Source organism: Oncorhynchus mykiss, chromosome 15 (genome assembly GCF_057628025.1).
Source record: "Oncorhynchus mykiss isolate SJ-2025 chromosome 15, ASM5762802v1, whole genome shotgun sequence".
Taxonomy (NCBI): Eukaryota; Metazoa; Chordata; class Actinopteri; order Salmoniformes; family Salmonidae; genus Oncorhynchus; species Oncorhynchus mykiss.
The window spans coordinates 19,818,913-19,834,369 of NC_143036.1; the positions used below are offsets into that span (position 1 = coordinate 19,818,913).

The 15,457-nt window shown below is 43.3% G+C and overlaps 1 protein-coding gene across 1 annotated transcript; it reads right to left on the reverse strand.

The window, feature by feature from the left end:
• Positions 1-4,846: 4,846 nt before the first annotated feature.
• LOC110490936 (uncharacterized) lies at positions 4,847-7,564 on the reverse strand. Its single transcript, XM_090201542.1, has 2 exons — positions 7,278-7,564; positions 4,847-6,576 (listed from the first exon to the last, which is right to left on the reverse strand). The coding sequence occupies exons 1-2, from the start codon at positions 7,562-7,564 to the stop codon at positions 5,988-5,990; spliced, it is 876 nt and encodes a 291-aa protein (XP_090057668.1). The 3' UTR covers positions 4,847-5,987.
• Between the last annotated feature and the right edge of the window lie 7,893 nt (positions 7,565-15,457).

A 15,457-nucleotide genomic window follows, 5' to 3' on the forward strand; every position in this document is an offset into this window, starting at 1 on the left:
CCATAAAAAGTGTTGTTTAAAGTTTGCCACAAGCCACCTGGGAGACACACCAAACATGTGGAAGAAGGTGCTCTGGTCAGATGAAACCAAAATTGAACTTTTTGGCAACAATGCAAAACGTTATGTTTGGCGTAAAAGCAACACAGCTCATCACTCTGAACACACCATCCCCACTGTCAAACATGGTGGTGGCAGCATCATGGTTTGGGCCTGCTTTTCTTCAGCAGGGACAGGGAAGATGGTTAAAATTGATGGGAAGATGGATGGAGCCAAATATAGGACCATTCTGGAAGAAAACCTGATGGAGTCTGCAAAAGACCTGAGACTGGGACGGAGATTTGTCTTCCAACAAGACAATGATCCAAAACATAAAGCAAAATCTACAATGGAATGGTTCAAAAATGAACATATCCAGGTGTTAGAATGGCCAAGTCAAAGTCCAGACCTGAATCCAATCGAGAATCTGTGGAAAGAACTGAAAACTGCTGTTCACAAATGCTCTCCATCCAACCTCACTGAGCTCGAGCTGTTTTGCAAGGAGGAATGGGAAAACATTTCAGTCTCTCGATGTGCAAAACTGATAGAGACATACCCCAAGCGACTTACAGCTGTAATCGCAGCAAAAGGTGGCTCTACAAAGTATTAACTTAAGGGGGCTGAATAATTTTGCACGCCCAATTTTTCAGTTTTTGATTTGTTAAAAAAGTTTTAAATATCCAATAAATGTCGTTCCACTTCATTATTGTGTCCCACTTGTTGTTGATTCTTCACAAAAAAATACAGTTTTATATCTTTATGTTTGAAGCCTGAAATGTGGCAAAAGGTCGCAAAGTTCAAGGGGGCCGAATACTTTCGCAAGGCACTGTATGTTGTTCATGGTGATAATCTCAGGACCTATACAGTGCTGTTAGCCTTCCAGATTCTTTGAGGTCTTGTTCAGCAGGTGGGAGATTTTTTTTCCAACTGAGTGAAAAGGGGAGTTATCACCCGATCTTGCCCAATAAGAACACAGATTTAAAATAATTTTGCAAAACATTTTGCTCCTGTGTGCGATACTGAACACGACCCTGGATCGTCTTCATTAGGGCATGCAACATAAAATGTTTTTAAACATTTTGCCAGAGAACATTAAGATTAACATTTCTTATTGGACAAATGCAGGTAGGTTGTCCCTCCCTCCTGTTTCAGTCCGTTTCCTTCCATTTGGTGCATAATGAACCCAATGTTAGTGCTGATGTTGGTGCTGTCACCTGACTGTACTGTGAAATCCTCAGCCCCTGCCACTGACATTTTCTTTCTCTTTTGTATCCCACCATCATCTGACTATCTAACACATAGGATTCACAGCCCATCTTGTGCAACCAAACCCAAATAAGTGATGAATTTCCTGCTAAGTGAATTGCTCACAGTGGCATAGTTTTGCCCAGACATGTTATACATTGACCAAAGAAAATGTCAGGGTGTCCAGCCAGCTGAATGTGAGTTCCAGAAAAAAATGATATAATTCCTGAAAGAGATATCATCACACTGGGATTAGTGTCTGTTTTGCTTATACTCTTTCCATGCAAGTTAGTGTGTACGTTTTTTTAACCTTATTTTACCAGGTAAGTTGACTGAGAACACATTCTCATTTACAGCAACAACCTGAGGAATAGTTACAGGAGAGATGAAAGAGACAATTGTAAACTGGGGATGATTAGGTGGCCGTGATGGTACAGTATAAAGACCAGACTGGGAATTTAGCCAGGACACCAGGGTTAACACCCCTACTCCTACAATAAGTGCCATGGGATCTTTAGTGACCACAGAGAGTCAGATCACTCGTTTAACATCCCATCCAAAAGGGACACACCCTACACAAAGCAATGTTTCCAAACACTGCCCTGGGGAATTGGGATATTTTTTTTTAGACCAGAGGGAAGGGTGCCTCCTACTGGCCCTCAAGCACCACTTCCAGCAGCATCTGGTCTGCCATCCAGAGACTGACCAGGACCAACCCTGCTCAGCTTGCCAGCAGTGGGATGCAGATATATGCAGACAAGACAAAATAAATAAATTAGACTCTCGTCATAGCAGAAAGATTACAACATGTCTTGATGATTGAAAACTTCTGAAAGGACATGGACAGGATTAAGTTGTTATAGACACATCGACATGTGTTTGTGTGAACTGATAATGGCTCCAATATTTCAGGGGATGGACAAGGGTGCTGATTTGTTAGGGCAACGTTTTAAATGTTCTGGGTTCTCCATGGCAACCTAATTGAGGAAATTTTGGGAGGTGGCAGCGTAGCCTAGTGGTTAGAACGTTGGACTAGTAACCAAAAGGTTGCATGTTCAAATTCCTGAGCTGACAAGGTACAAATCTGTTTTTCTGCCCCTGAACAGGCAGTTAACCCACTATTCCTGGCAGTCATTGAAAATAAGATTTTTTCTTAACTGACTTTCCTAGTTAAATAAAGGTCAAATAAAATGTTGTCCATTTGAAACTACCACAGGGGTGCGTAGTTCTCACATTTTGTGTCACTTAGTCTGCTATGATGGGATTAATTTATATGCAAGACACATAGCCAGCTAAAGTAAAGGATGAGAGGGATACCCTTTAATGAGATATCTTGACAAGAAAATATGTTTCCAATGATTTGGAATTGTCTCCAGCAAATTAAAAACTTGCTGAGATGCCGTATCAAGGAAAACGTGGATAAATAAATGAAGGTATACATCACAAAATTCAATTAACACTGAGTGTTGAAGCGTTTATGTTCTGCCATTTTGATTCCCCAAACCAGACATTAAACCAACTCAAGCATGCAGTCTCTCTACTGCATAGTAACGTTAGACTAATAGTCTTAAATGGAATAACAAATGGGTGCTGGCATGGCATTAGAACTGGACACAAAGCATGGAATGAGCCGGAAGAAAGAGAGAGTGAAAGAAGGACGAGGGGAGAGGTTACCTCAACACTAAACAGGTCTGCTCCTTCAGGACAATGGAACACAGGGTGACCAAGATAAAGTGGTTTAATCAGCGGCCTTAGAGAACAGGAGAAAGGAAACAAGGAAGAGAGATGGACGAAAGATAGCGGGCCAGGAGCATCTTTCTCTCTTCACCCAGGGAGAGAACACAGATAACTGCCCCCCTGCTCCCCCCTCTCTCACCCCTCAACCCCACCCCTCTTCCTGGAAACAACTTGAGCCACATCCCAGGGGAAAAGCTAGGACACAGATGCAGGCTACCGAGGAGGGAGCAGGACAAAGCGTGCTGCCCTACAAGAAGGACTTGAGTGTGCTGCAATCACCCGAGCTGGGATGGGACTGTCCATTTAACCTTGCGAAAAGCCCCTAGATAAGAGCCGGAACACAATGGAACCCATTCATTATTCGCTCAGAGGCTGGATGACACAAGGCCTGAGGAGGAGGAGAGGAGGAGACAGAGAGGAATGTGCATTTGTCCGAGCTTGTACCACACACTGTCTAATTCACTCTTTGCTTTTCTTTAGAGAGCAGAGAGGGTGTCGGAAAGGTGTTTGGAGGTTGTGAGAGTTTTCATCCAACACATCCCATGGCATGAAGATCATCCAGTGCAGTACACTAGTGGATGTGTTTGGACTTGTCTCCAATGTTTGATACTGTAGCTGTATGTGTAACAGTGGCAACAGGGGTGGTGAAGGCCACAGATTGTCCAGACAGATATTATTGACTAAAGACAGAGGGGATTATGGGAGAAAAAAAAATTAGGAGGAAAGTTTCATGGACTAATATCTAACACGGATGAAGTTCTCTTTCCAGCAAGAAAACAACACAGACACAATACCTGCTAACACACAAACACACGCACGCGCATGCACACACATACACTTCATTCTGCTACTGGACCATTCATCCATGGTTACCAGTGAAAGGTATTTCTGTCATTTGGCGGCCAAACCCTACGTGTGGGTGCCTATATTTGTTTTCAATGTTGTGTGTGTGAGCATGTGTCTGAGAGGGATAGCAAGAGAGTCTGCCAGGTCTAGTCTGCTGTAAAAGTATGTGTTTTTAGTACCAAAAAAAACACACAGGTCGAGCCCATTCCAACAGGAGACCCCACTCCTGTAGGTCTTGGCAAAACACAGTGCTCATCAATCACTCATTACCTCAACCTGAAGACTTCCCTGTTTTTGGCAGAAGCGTGTGTATATGGTAATTGAGAGGTTTGGGTCTCGTTTGCAGAAGACGCAATAGGCTCTGGGTTGGCCAAGTCTGTTTTACTAGTCAAATGGAACACTAGAACTCAGCGTTTGAGTGAAGGTGGTTAGCATTAAAACTTGGACCAACTTTTCTTTCTATCTGTGTGCAATTGAGATTAATGGCCACTGCTCGATGAAGATTAGCTTTTAATGTTTGATACGTGTTGTAGAGGTGTCATTCGGGTTGACAGAAAATCCTTACTCGTGTCCAAATCTAAATTGCATTCAAAACAAACAACCGCACAAGACGAGCCATGTCAGCAGAGGTCACTGTAACTCAATGTACCACCCTGGAGCAATCATAGTGGCTCACCTCAATGCCCAAGCCCCATAGTCGTTTTGAATAGTAAATCTCAGGGAACCGACTTTTACAAGCTTGCCTATGACATTCTTTATATGTATCAGAGTGTTAATGTGTATATCACACAAGTTACAATTTACTGCAAGTGACAAATACACTGTGTGATGTCTATATGGATTGTCTGAGATGCAGTCACGAATAGTACAGGTTGAATGTCTATGATGTTGATACAAGGTTTCTAAAACACACATTCACTTTTACATAAACCATTTTGTGTTGTGAGATTTCTGAGTTCACAGAAATATTTGAGGCAAAGTGTTTTGGGAATAAATATCTAGTGTTTATTTACACCTCAGTTTATATAAGAACAGGTAGTTAAAAGTCATTTGCCGCTCAAACCACACTAAAAGACAATCCTACGCAATAAGACTACATTTTAAAATAGCTTCATTTACAGTCAGGCAGCAAATAACACATAATTGGGTTGGTTTTGTAAATGCTACCTTCAGATGCAATGAGGTGCTACATTAAAAAACGTAAATGCTACTACAATCCAGATGTCAATCCAATAGCCACGATAAGACTGTAGTTCCATTGACTGTGCGCAGTATAGCATGTGATCCTTCAAGCTGGCTGGGGTTGGAGCCCGGCAACAGCATTTTGCTGTTTGCTCTTAAACGACGTGGTCGGTAACTACAGCAGCAAACACGGCTGGGCTCTAGGCTGACCTTTTTGTTGATGTAATGGAAGCATCCCGATCTTAATCCTGGAAGGATAGTTTAGATAGCTAAACGAGAGGCTGGGGGAGTGGAGGTCAACCGAGATCAACAAGTTGTATGAAGCAGGTCAGAGAAACGACCAGGCTCGCTCCCCCAACAGCAAGACAAAACAAATGAGGGAGAAATCCAATGCTTGTTAAGAACAAACAGCCCCTGGCTTTGTTAGGTGTTCTCACTCGGGACCTGAAACATGGCCTCTTCCCGTCTCTGGACTCCTCTGGTAGAGAGTGTGAAGAATCTGACGTCAGAGCTCCGCTACACGTTAAGCTATTTCCTCTAACCCGGTCTCCCAACAGTCCAAATCTATTTCAATACAATGTGTTTAGCCCCACTGAGCCTTTCACTCACTTGTAAGTTGCTTTAAGGAGTTTATAAGGATAACATGTCCCAATTTATGCAAATAGAGTTGCTAGGTAGAACTCTACATAAGCACCCTTAGAATCAGGACTACAGTCATTTAATTAGTAGCCTAATCATTTTAGCATAATCACAGTTGCAGAGTCTTTTGCATCGTCTCGTTATCTACAGAAAGTTCAAATATAGTAATCTAAGCTTTTCTCATTTTCTCATGCATGTTGAGGACCACTCCAAAATCTTATCCTACTCATGAGCAACAAAAATGGAAGTACATTAGTTCTCTTATGGAGACCAGGAGTTTTCCCTCTTTCTGTGGAACAGTCTCAATTAAATTTGAGATAATTAAACAGGGTGGTGAGATCTCCTTCCAGCACTTCTTTGATTTGCTCCTGCAAGGGGTTTTGCATGATGTGGAGCCCCTTATCCAAGGGGTGGCAGGCCAGCTTCTCCAGCCTGCTGAGCTGGTGCATCTCCTGGGGCACGTTCTGGATGTCGTTGAAGTCCACGTTGAGAAGCTCCAGGCGCGTCAGGCAGCAGATCATCTTGGGGAGCGAGTGGATCTCGTTCCCCTCCACGATGAGGATCTTGAGCTCCACCAGCGCCGCGATGCTATCGGCGATGCACTCCAGCCTGTTGCAGGCCAGGTGGAGGAACACCAGACTCTTCATGATGTAGATGCAGCCGGGGATGTGAACAATTTTGTTGTGGCTGAGGTTGAGTTTGCGCAAGCAGGTCAGGCTGGTGAAGGAAGCGGGGAGGCCAGATATCTTGTTGTTGGTCAGGCTAAGGACCTCCAGCCTAGTGCAGTTTCCCAGCTCCTCTGGGACCTCAGTCAGCTGGTTGCTATAGCAGAACAGGACACGGAGGTGCCTGAGTTGGCTGATCTCCGGGGGTAGGCTGGTCAGCTGGTTCCTTGAAAATAAAAGAGAGCCGCACACTCTAGGAGCTCAGATGCAAAAATGTAATTACCAACATTTCGACAGCCAAGCTGTCTTCATCAGGGTATAATTACAAACACTGCGGGATTACTCGTTTATATAGTGTCAAAAGACACAGGTGTCTGTAATCATGGCCAAGAGTGGCCTAATATCATTGGTTAATTCTCAAATATTAAAATGGCAAAGAACAGCATACAACCAACAAATGGATAGCATATGATCATAGATTCATTTTAGACTACACAAGCTTACAAACAATTACAATGGCAAAGTAACAATAATCACAAGAATGGCTTCAGATCAAAGTCTACGTTGAGACCGAAGGGAGCAAGGGTCTTTAAGTTAAAGATCCAGGCAGCCTCTCGTTTTAACAATAAATGATCAAGGTCACCCCCTCTCCTAGGGTGACATGTTCGATGCCAATATAGCGCAGAGACGAAATCGAGTGGCCTGCCTCCAAAAAGTGGGCCGCAACTGGATAAGTCAAGTTTTTGCAGCTAATGGTGCTACGATGCTCTGAGATACGTACTTTTAATTTGCGCTTTGTTTTACCCACATCATTTTTACCACAAGGACAAGTTATAAGATAAATAACTGCCTTAGTGGAGCACGTAATAACACCTTTGATTGGGATTGATTTCCCTATTTTGTGGGTGTTTGAAGGATCTGGTCAGCTGGTTCCCCCACAGGTTGAGGACCACCAGGTTGCTGAGGATGCTAAGGGCGGGGGGCAGAGCCCGTAGGCAGTTCAACGACAGATTGAGCTCCTCAAGCTTCATCACATCCCACAGTTCCTCTGGGGGTTCCTTGAGGCTGAGGCGGGCCAGGCTCAGCCTGCTGTAGCCCCACTGTTTGTATGTGTGGTTTGGGATCCGCTCCACTGACGTCAAGCTGTCCTCACGCCAGGCACTCTTCCTCACCTGTCTCTTCATCTCCTCCTCCTTGGACTGCTTGGCTCCCATTGATGCTTCTTCAGCAGGATTCCCAATGTCTAGACAACAAGATGTCCAAGAGCATTGCCCGGAAGCCTTAGCTACAGAACCACCTAGACCAATAGGTTTGGCAGCTAAGCAGCTTTGGGCAGAGCTGGGACAGTCAGCATAGACTGTGGACATTCTCACTTTTGGATAATAAATGTCGCTGGATATCCACTTTGTAAGTGCTGGCCAAGTGTCGTGGTGTGTAGCAGAGCAGTAAAAATGTGTGTATTTGTCCAGGGGACAGCTCTGAGGATCTGTGCTGACAAGAGGAGAAGGAGCAGGTGGCTGAAACCAACCGCTAGCCCACACTGACTTGGGCAGCACCCCCACCACAGCCACACTTACTTACTAAGTTTCATCCCCCCGCTGAGGGGGTGTCCAGTACCCCAACAGGGTTGGAGACGGTAGGGGACTTTCTTTGTAGACATTCATTTTATTTTAAAGATTTTGGGAATGTAGCAATAGTGGACTAATAAAATAAAATACCAAAAATACCAATACCAATTTCCTTTGGCTCCCGAGTGGCACAGTGGTCAAAGGCACAGAGGCGTCACTGCAGTCCCTGGTTCAAATCCAGGCTGTATCACATCCGGCCGTGATTGGGAGTCCCGTAGGGCAGCGCACAATTGGCCCAGCGTTGTCCGGGTTTGGCCAGGGGTTGGTCGTCATTGTAAATAAGAATTTGTTCTTAACTGACTTGTCTAGTTAAATAAAGGTTAAATAAATATTAAAACACTTGTTTGGCACCAATATTTACATTTCCATTGGCTTTTTCAATGCTAATTTCATTTGCACATTTGTGATGGGTCTGTAGAATTGAACATAGACAGTCTTGGATCTAACACATGTTGGAGTCACGTATGAGTAACATTCTAATCCACTGGATAGTTGGGGTTAGTTTTTCCTTCAACCCTAAGCACACATAGAACTAGGAGTAGGACATTATCAAAGTCAAAAGTCACCCTCTTTGCAGGAGGTATGGAGAGACATGCACTGAGTTACAAATGGGGCTCTGGTATTTGGCTCAGAACCAAGAGCATTAGTCTAAATCTCAGAGTGTGTCCTGCTGTCATTGAAGTTATTAATTATCTCAAATGCCATTGGAGACCTGTAAGACACTTGAAACCGCATTACTGTACTATTCAGCGTTCTATAGGCCTACACAATGCATGTTTAAATCAAACTTATTTTCATGAGCTAACTGTGTGTGTCAAAGCTCAAAGGACCCCGGGTACCGGCGTTAGTGGAATTCCTCGGGAAATGCAACTCACTTGACAATTTGACCCACAAACTGAGTGCCTCATTCATTCAGCCTTAAATATACTCCCTTAGCCCCCCCACTCCCACCTCCTCCCCCTCAAACCAAAACAGAGAAGTAAAATAAACATATTTGACTTGAAGACTTTTTAACGCTACAGTTGAACAAGGCAGTTCACTGTCTGAATATCTGAACCAATAAAGCAGGGTGTCAAGGCTAAGGTGACTACAGTTGAAGTCGGAAGTTTACATACACTTAGGATGGAGTCAGTAAAACTTGTTTTTCAACCACTCCACAAATGTCTTGTTAACAAACTATAGTTTCGGCAAGTCGGTTAGGACATCTACTTTGTGCATGACACAAGTAATTCTTCCAACAATTGTTTACAGACAGATTATTTCACTTATAATTCACTGTATCACAATTCCAGTGGGTCAGAAGTTTACATACACTAAGTTGACTGTGCCTTTAAACAGCTTGGAAAATTCCAGAAAATTATGTCAGGGCTTTAGAAGCTTCTGATAGGCTAATTGACATCATTTGAGTCAATTGGAGGTGTGTGTACCTGTGGATGTATTTCAAGGCCTACCTTCAAACTCAGTGCCTCTGCTTGACATCATGGGAAAATCAATAGAAATCAGCCAAGACCTCAGAAAATAAATTGTAGACCTCTACAAGTCTGTTTCATCCTTGGAAGCAATTTCCAAACGCCTGAAGGTACCACACAAGTATAAATACGATGGGACCACGCAGCCATCATACCGCTCAGGAAGGAGATTAATTCTGTCTCCTAGAGATGAAGTACTTTGGTGAGAAAAGTACAAATCAATCCCAGAACAACGGCAAAGGACATTGTGAAGATGCTGGAGAAAAGAGGTACAAAAGTGTCTAGATCCACAGTAAAACGAGTCCTATATCGACATAACCTGAAAGAAAAGAGGTACAAAAGTGTCTAGATCCACAGTAAAACGAGTCCTATATCGACATAACCTGAAAGGCTGCTCAGCAAGGAAGAAGCCACTGCTCCAAAACCGCCATAAAAAAGCCAGACTACGGTTTGCAACTGCACATGGGGACAAAGATCGTACTTTTTTGAGAAATGTCTTCTGGTCTGATGAAACAAAAATGGAACTGTTTGGCCATAATGACCATCGTTATGTTTGGAGGGAAAAGGGGGAGGCTTGCAAGCCGAAGAACACCATCCCAACCGTGAAGCACTTGGGTGGCAGCATCATGTTGTGGGGGTGCTTTGCTGCAGGAGGGACTGGTGCACTTCACAAAATAGATGACATCATGAGGAAAGAAAATTATGTGGATATATTGAAGCAACATCTCAAGACATCAGTCAGCAAGTTAAAGCTTGGTCGCAAATGGGTCTGCCAAATGGACAATGAACCCAAGCATACTTCCAAAGTTGTGGCAAAATGGCTTAATGACAACAAAGTCAAGGTATTGGAGTGGCCATCACAAAGCCCTGACCTCAAATTTATAGAAAATTTGTGGGCAGAACTGAAAAAGCGTGTGCGAGCAAGGAGGCCTACATACCTGACTCAGTTACACCAACTCTATCAGGAGGAATGGGCCAAAATTCACCCAACTTATTGTGGGAAGTTTGTGGAAGGCTACCCAAAACGTTTGACCCAAGTGAAGAAATGTAAAGGTAATGCTACCAAATACAAATTGAGTGTATGTAAACTTCTGACCCACTGGGAATGTGATGAAAGAAATCATTCTGTGTCACTACTTCGGCCGAAGGCGGTCCCTCTCCTTGTTTGGGAGGAGTTCGGCGGTCGATGTCACCGACCTTCTAGCCATCGCCGATCCACTTTTCATTTTCCATTTGTTTTGTTTTTGTTTTATACACCTGGTTTCAATTCCCCAATTACATGTTCATTATGTAACCCTCTGTTTTCCCCATGGTTTTTGTGCATGATTGTTTTATGTATGTTCGGTCCGTTATTGTGGGCTCGGTATTACGACATGTTATTGGAATATTTGAGTAAAGTTACTTGTGTTACTCATCTCTGCTGTCCTGCACCTGACTCCTCTGCACCAGCTACACCCAGACCACTACATTATCTCTACTATTATTCTGACATTTCCTAAAACAGGAATGTTTTACTAGGATTAAATGTCAGGAATTGTGAAAAACTGAGTTTAAATGTATTTGGCTAAGGTGTATGTAAACTTCTGACAACTGTGTATATGGACTACACACATTAATATATAGGTCATGTTATGTTCATCAATAAATATCTAATCCAGTGAGCACAGTTTTGAGAAACAGAAAATTATCAAAATAATCGCATCTCTACTGTTGTTATTCCTGCATGAGAAGAGAGTGGATACCTGTTCCAGATTTAATTTCACCATCCTCACTTTTTCAATAATTTATCAATCATGAGATCATCATAAAAAGATTGCACTGCGCTGTAAAAGCAACATTACTGGTGCATTGTATATCCAAAGATCTGTCTTTCTGGTTTATGCCATATACTGAAAGCACTAGCAGTCTGCAGGTAGGGTGCTGGTATTGATGCAGAATGACAGAAAGAGACAGGAATCTTATCACTCAGGCCTTTCGGCTATCATTGAGCATGGTGCCACTGATAAGCCCAGGATGCCCCCTCTCCGACGGAAAAAAAGCAGGAAGGATTATTCCTGGCCCTGAGGAATCCCAGAATCCTGTAATCAGAGCCAGATCATTGTTTTCCCTAGGGGAAGATTTTGGAAGAAGCAGCACCCAATTCCCTGGCTACTGTCTCTGATCGTATGTACTGAAATAAACGTACTGTCTCTGATTGGATGGACTGAAATAAACTAAGAGTCAGCAGACGAGAGATGGGTCTCTTTGAAAGTATTGTTCATGCATGGTTTGTGTTGGTGTCGTACCTGCCGGGATCAGATTAGCTATCACCACCGGCGGCTGATCACAAACCGCCTCGTTCCGCCGTGTTTATCCCGGGAAATAGATTCAAGACAGGGAAGAGTGTCTGGTAGCTGATTATGTGCTACCAGCTAGTTATTCTGGTGTTGTCGGAAATTATGAATGCCAATTATCCACGTGCAGTGTCTTGACTGAGGACCTCATTTGCATAGCTTTCCTTGCCAAGTTTTGGGAAAAGTTTGATAGGGGTTTGTGTTTGTGTTTGTTGGGATTTGGAGATTGGTCACGCATTCACAAGCAGGCAGAGTTGGCTACTGATACGTTTTATGTTTGAAACCTATGGCTTGCCTTCTGGTGAAACACAGACCTGATGAGGAACACAAATTAGTCTGAAGAAGACATCAGGACATCATATGTTATAGCAAACTGTCAGTCGAGGACACAGTCGATGACGTGGCATGCAACCATTGGTTGATGCATGCAACGTCTGAGCAGGGGAACTTGACCAGTGTCAAGGCCAAATGGTAAGAAGATTAGTCACGCAAGCAAACTGTTGAGGTTGCCCTAGTCGACCACTCAACACAAGTCTATAGTAAGGAAATTCAATAAAGCATGACGAAGATGAAATATTTCCATTAAATATTTCCATTTATGGTAATTGTGTACCTTTCTTTTTCTCTCTCCAGTCAGTTTATTTTGGCTTTAGTAGAAAATTGTCAGGTTACACTGTGAGTAAATGTTTCGTGGGGGATTTAACCATAAATAACTGTTAATTAACTATCCGTACTACACCACCTTTTTTATAGATGAGGTGAAGTCCTCGGGACTAATCTAAAATACACAGGTTCTTTACATCAGGGGGTGGAGTATGAGCATGATCAGGCCAGAAATATTCAAAAATATATGTTTTATTCATAATCTCAATTACTCAATGAAAGCTTCTCATGGACACCATCTTCAGCGCCTAACGCTCTGTACAATCAATTCTGACGCTGCTGGACACAAGCACAACAGGTTAAATCATCCTCTGAGTTTCAATATTACGTAGACATTCAATTAATGTATTAAGTTTTCATCGATATTCTTATTTCTGGCCAACGAAGGCGCACCATGAGAAAAGGGGAACAGATACCAGTGGCTACGGGCAACCTTGCCATAAACATGCCTGTATCACCTTATCAGAAGCACGTAATCAATGACATCCAAATTGTCACTTCATCGAACAACCACCTGAGGTTGAAGAGGCACTGTTGCACCTTCTTCATCACACTGTCTGTGTGGCTGGACCATTTCAGGTTGTCAGTGATGTGCACGTCAAGGAACTTGAAGCTTTTCAACCTCTCCACTGCAGCCACGTCGATGAGGATGGGGGCGTGCTCTGTTTGCTGTCTCCTGAAGTCCACGATCAGTTCCTTCGTTTTGTTGACGTTGAGGATGTTTTCCAGGCACCATGCAACCATGGCCCTCACCTCCTCCATGTAGGCTGTCTTGTCTTTGTTGGTAATCAGGCCTGCCACTCGTGTCATCTGCAAACTTGATAATGGTGTTGGAGTCGGGCTTGGCCATGCAGTCATGGTTTGACAGGGATTACAGGAGAGGGCTAAGCACACACCTTGGTGGGGCCCCTGTTTTCAGGATCAGCATGGCGGAGATGTTGTTGCCCGACCTAAGGTCGGGCTGTCAGGAAGTCTAGGACCCAGTTCCACAGGGCGGGTTTCAGAACCAGAGCCCCGAGCTTAGTGATGAGCTTGAATGTCACTATGATATTGAAGGCTGAGCTGTGGTCGATGAACAGCATTCTTACATAGGCATTCCTCTAGTCCAGATGGGATAGGGTAGTGTGCAGTGCGATGGCGATTGTGTCATCCGTGGATCTGTTGGGGAGGTATGCAAATTGTAGTGGGTAAGGAGGAGGTGATGTGATCCTTAACTAGCCTCTCAAAGCACTTCATGATGACAGAAGTGAGTGCTACAGGGCGATAATTCAATTACTTTTGTTTTCTTGGATACAGGAAGAATGGTGGACATTTTGAAGCAAGGGGGGACAACAGACTGGTATAGGGAGAGATTGAATATGTCCGTAAACACTCTAGTCAGCTGGTCTGCACATGCTCTGAGGACCATCAAAAGCTGGGACCGAGAGACTGAAAAACAGAAACAGAATCTCCAGGCCATCAGACTTAAATAGTCATCACTAACTGGCTTCTGCCCAGTACCCTACCCTGAACTTAGTCACTGTTACTAGCTGGTACTCCAACCTGCACCTTAGAGCCTGCTGCCTTATTTACAAAGTCATTGAACTCTTAAATAATGTTTAAATACTGTTTTACTCAATTCATATGTGTATATACTGTATTCCAGTCATGGCTCATCCTATATAACTACTGCTGTACACACCTTTCCTAGTCATATACTGTCCACACTGTCTATACACACTGTTTTATGCGAACATATACAATATAAAGTTGTTTTCCGAAGAGGGGGTGTGGGGCAGGCCTAAAATACAAATAAATCATTTCAAACCCAATAGACAAGCCTAATGAAACTACAACGAACTCTTATCGACTATGGATTTTTTTTTAAATACATAACAACTCAAAATATGACTGAGACATACAATACTCAACAGTGTAGTCCAGAACTGGCACAACTTGCTATAACTAACAATACAAAACAATACACTAAAATGAAGAAATATCAGAATGAGCAATGTCAGAGTCTGGAATATGTATATATATTTATGGTGTATTCTTTTGTATTGTTAGGTATACTGCTCTGTTGGAGCTAGTAACATAAGCATAACATTGGACAAATATGTGTACGTGACCAAGAAGGCTACACTGCACACGTACTAGGGCGTGTGGGGCCTGATCTAGAATAATTTGGCTGCTCTAAATTATTTTGAAGATCAGGTTGATCATAGCCTCGAGTAATTAACCTATTTTCGACACAATTGGCTGGAAAGCCCCAATGCTTTGGGAAGCTTCGTTTCCCCATCACTACTTTGGTTTAGGCCACGGTCGCCACACCCATTCTCCCCAGGCTCGCCAGCCTGCACAGTAAGGGGATCCCCTGAATGGATCAAACAGACAAGTATCTATACCTTAGGCCACAGTTGTGCCAATTCCTCTTAGTTCCTGTAATGGTTCAGAGTCTCCCGGTGCACTGATTCTATTAGCTATGAAATATTTTCAATTTCCCACATTCTCCCGCGACTTAAACCATATTTTCCATTTTTATTCATCCCTATATTCAGCAGGGGACTATTTAATATCTGAAGTGTAATTTCTTAATCTAGCTCTGCAGCCATAACAAGAGGCAAATAGAATAAAAATAATGTGCAGATAGAGTGGTATGATGAATAGAAAGGAGGATATCAGCCCCACAGGCTATGACACAACATAAAGATGCCATTTGTAATGTTCCCTGAGAGGTGGTGGGGGAAAGTGACGTATGACCACAGTATACGGTTAATGCAGTTACAAAGTACCCAAATCGGGTTTGGCCTGTTGAAACAGCATCTGAGGATAAAAAACAATTGTTCTTCTGACAGGCGCTCGCCATGATGATGAAGTACTGCTGTGCAGCCTAACTAGGCCCCACCTGGGGAGACACACACATTACAAACACAGTCGAGCATGGAGCCTCACCGGAGAGGGAAGGTAGATAGATATGCTGTGTTTTACCTCTGTTCATTATATTAATCTGTTACTCTGTCTGTCTGTCGGAC